Source organism: Nuphar pumila, chromosome 6, assembly GCF_984573655.1.
Source record: "Nuphar pumila chromosome 6, dmNupPumi1.hap1.1, whole genome shotgun sequence".
Taxonomy (NCBI): domain Eukaryota; kingdom Viridiplantae; phylum Streptophyta; class Magnoliopsida; order Nymphaeales; family Nymphaeaceae; genus Nuphar; species Nuphar pumila.
In genome coordinates, this window is record NC_143254.1 from 92,400,433 (window position 1) to 92,404,058 (window position 3,626).

Consider the following 3,626-nt stretch of genomic DNA (forward strand, 5'->3'; position numbering starts at 1 on the left):
CAAGGAAATATGACATTTCACAAAGGGGTGTTCATATCCTTGACTCATACGATTCATCCTTGTGATAAAGGGTGGCATGTGAACCCACATGAAGAATTAAATCGAGATAACGGTATACACCTCGATTTAGTACACTTGGTGTCAATGGGTTAAGTGGGAGAATGTTGGACATTATGGGTTACGGGTCCAACCCGCAGTCTGACCCGGTTTGACACCATGTTAGTGGGTCACGTAAGTGACTGAATAATGGAGGTAGTGGGTGGGAGTTACGTGAATGTGGAGAGACCACATTCACGTAACTGCCCAATTCTCCATTATAAATATGGGATTAGGGGCTACGAAGTTGATGAGAGTTCATAGCCATATCCTGCCCAAATTCACTTCTGCATTCAGGCGCAGCAGAACGGGTCCTGCTCACCGTCGACATTAGGCCTGGGCTCATTGTGGGCGTCGACCGGCTGAGGAGAACGCCGAACCACCTACACTGACAATGGTGAATCCAGGTACGCTCCCTGTCTTGTTATTTTCACAGGGTTTCGCCCAACACAACTTTCCTACGCGGAAGCAGGCTTCATCTCTGCTTTGATTGCTGCTACGAGTTGATCAAAAGCTTCTTCCCATGCTTTCTTCATATCCAAGGACCACATTTCTGGGACAGCCTCCTTGATCGCCTCCAACAGTGCATATTTCATAACCTGAGTAACCAAAATGAAACAGAAACCCAGAAAAACTCGTGTGTTTCTAAGGATTGTATATTATTCTACCAAGACAAGCGGCGCTGTGATAATATCATGCAAATGTAATTTGTGAGAAATAACTTCAAATCTTACATCAAAGTGTTCAGCAATGACTCCATATTTGATATGTACAGCACCAAGATGCTTTAGAGTTGATCCTCCTACTGTTACTTTCCCCGCTTTTCGTAGTTGTACTGCGGACTCGCACGCCTGAAAAAAAAAATGTCCCTCGTTATTGTGGACACTTTCATGTGCACGGGCACGTGTGTAAAATTTATTATGGTTGAGAACCATATAATAACATATACAGAGAAAGGGTGGGTGTGCAAGCCCTTGGAATCTACAGAGATATGGAAGGATATCACATATTACATATAATAGCTTTCAAGATAATTGCTTATGTTGGAGGGCAGTTGTATTCCCAAATATTAACATTTATCAAGGAAGATGATAATTTACAGTTTTTTTCATTTCTCCTGTCTAATCTTATTTAATTTTTATTCAATCAGTCCTTTATTTTGTAACACTGAGTGCACAAGATGAGCCACTTTACAAAATAAATTTAAAAATTTGTTGATCAAAATCTTTCAATCCTTAAGAAAACATACTTATGTGTCATCCAAAAGCCAACACCACAAAAATTGCATGATCCGAAAGCCAGCCCCCACTAATTCTACCATATACAGCACGTGTATAGAGACATGCTTGTGTCAAAATCTGATGATCCAAAAGCAATGTGCCACTGCACTTGATCACCCTTCCAGCTTCTCTTGGTACAGCCTGTCAGAGTGGGGTCTATCAGCAAATGGATGGTGATCAGGTGCAGCAGCACATTACATTTGTGCGATGTGATTGCAGCAATAATAATTCTAGCATATAAAGCATATTTGTACAGTCAGAATTTAAAAAAAAACAGTGAAAATTGGTGTGCACTGCTCACCTATAAAACTCCGTACACATACTGGCATGCATGCAGGCATATTACATTAGATATTTAGACCTAACCATAGGCCAAAGAAGTGCTTCAAGATGATTAATATTATCAATGTCTCACAATTTTTTCAAAATTAGTATTATGAAAAAACTGCCCAAAATATCATGATGGAGCCGACTGCAACATATAAAAATAAGACATACAAAGTGCGATCCAAGGGGTAGTTACTATACTTTGAAGTTATATCTACGAAATACAAGAGCTGTAACACCATAAACTTCTCTGTTTTAGTTATACCATTGTAAAGATGGATGAGGCGTGGGCTTTGATCCGAGGTTTCTGGTCAAGTGGCACACCCGAATTACCAAGAAATGAAAACAGCCGTTTTGTAGATGGGGTGATGTCAAATATCCTGCAGTTCCCATATCATATCCATCTTAGCTTTAGCATAAGGAAAGTAAAAAGGTGAGACTCGGGTTGGATCTGGGCATTACTCAGTGCGACTTAATCAGGCTTGACCTGATCGGATTTGGATTCAGATACGGGTGGAAAAAGATAAAACCAAACCCAGATCAGACTAGCTTAAAACCCAGTATTTACATTTAAATCAGTTCAGGTTTTTTGGTGGGATTCGAGTTTGAGTTTTAATGCAAAACTTAATACCAAAACCCAGATCCAACTATTAATCAGATCCAGATTTAGCAACCGAACCCGATTAATCGGATTAGGATTCGGGTCAGATGTTGGGTTACATCCCACCCATTGACATCCCTAGCAGGCATGCTCCAAGTGATGCCAACTCAAGCTCAAACTCGGCCCAATATATATATATCAAATACTTGGTCCTCGGTCAAAAGTAGCTGTAAAAGAAGAAAAAATATCAGGTGAAATCACATTGCACATTTTGAACGTGCTGCTGCACCTGAGCACCCACCATCTGTTGTTGGGCCTCACAACTGACAGGCTATATGGAAAGATGGAGGGTGCTAAGGTGCAGCAGGACATCAATAATGTGCAATATGACTGCACCTGATCCAGCATCGCAAAAGAGTCGGTTAGGCTCAGTATGGACATGGTAATGAGTAAATAGATGGAGGAACAGTTTCATGAACAACCCTCGAGTCCATGAAATATATGCAAGTCAAAGACATACTTTGCAAAGCCCCCAAGACCCAATTTGTTGACTTAGTCAACTCAGCTCATACAAACTGAGCCTTCCCCGAATCATGGCAAGAACAACTTGAGTCTAGCTAGACTCGACCATATCTAACAACCAAATGCGTACTGGGCCATTTTGAATTATGGCAAGGACTATTTCAGTCGAGCTAGGCTCGACTAGAACTAGAAACCAGGCTGAGATCTTTTTGAGCCATGCCAACTGCATTCAAATGGGTATGACCCAGTCTGGGTTGATCAACCAAGCTTTATGTTCTGAGACCAACCGAGCAACTTGTTTTTTTTTTTTTTTTTTTGGGAGGGAGGGGGGGGGGGGGGGGCGGGATTTAAAACTCGAAGAAACCGCACCCGACACGAAGACCTGATCGTGCTGTCACAGCTGCCATCCCTACGGTCATCGTGCTGGCAGCATAAAACTCGTTTAAAGCAACAAATTAAGAAAGAGTTCAAAACTCAAAAGCCAAAGGTGATCACCCACTTTGTGAAGACCTTCATCCCCAGCCCAGCTGCATTCTTCTTCATAACTTCCCATGATTTGATCACCAAAGTCTCTTGTTCTGCTGAGAATGCCATGGTGCCCCTAGCTCTGCCATCAAACATGAAATCATAGAGATATTAATAAAGTTCGCGCAATGTCGGCCGGCTGGTAAACGAACTGAACAAAGGGTCTTCGCACTCAGCTCATTTTTAAGGCGAGCCGAGTTCGAGCCGACTTGTTTAAAAAACAAACCTTTTCTAAAGTTGAAACTGATCAAATTTAGACAGTGACCTATTAAGCC

The 3,626-nt window shown here is 41.8% G+C and overlaps 1 protein-coding gene across 1 annotated transcript; it reads right to left on the bottom strand.

The window, feature by feature from the left end:
• Positions 1 to 554: 554 nt before the first annotated feature.
• On the bottom strand, positions 555 to 3,420 carry LOC149835158 (anaerobic nitrite reductase Glb1-1-like). The gene is made up of 4 exons (XM_090009531.1): positions 3,326 to 3,420; positions 1,969 to 2,083; positions 831 to 947; positions 555 to 695 (listed from the first exon to the last, which is right to left on the bottom strand). Exons 1-4 carry the CDS (start codon positions 3,418 to 3,420, stop codon positions 555 to 557), a joined length of 468 nt encoding a protein of 155 aa, XP_089865657.1.
• Between the last annotated feature and the right edge of the window lie 206 nt (positions 3,421 to 3,626).

Coding starts and splice junctions, on each gene's coding strand:
- LOC149835158 (XM_090009531.1), bottom strand. CDS start 3,420: ATGGCATTCTCAGCAGAACAAGAGACTTTGGTGATCAAATCATGGGAA. Junction 2,084..3,325: donor GGGATGAAGGTCTTCACAAA/GTGGGTGATCAC, acceptor TGGGAACTGCAG/GATATTTGACATCACCCCAT. Junction 696..830: donor TCATTGCTGAACACTTTGAT/GTAAGATTTGAA, acceptor TTGGTTACTCAG/GTTATGAAATATGCACTGTT.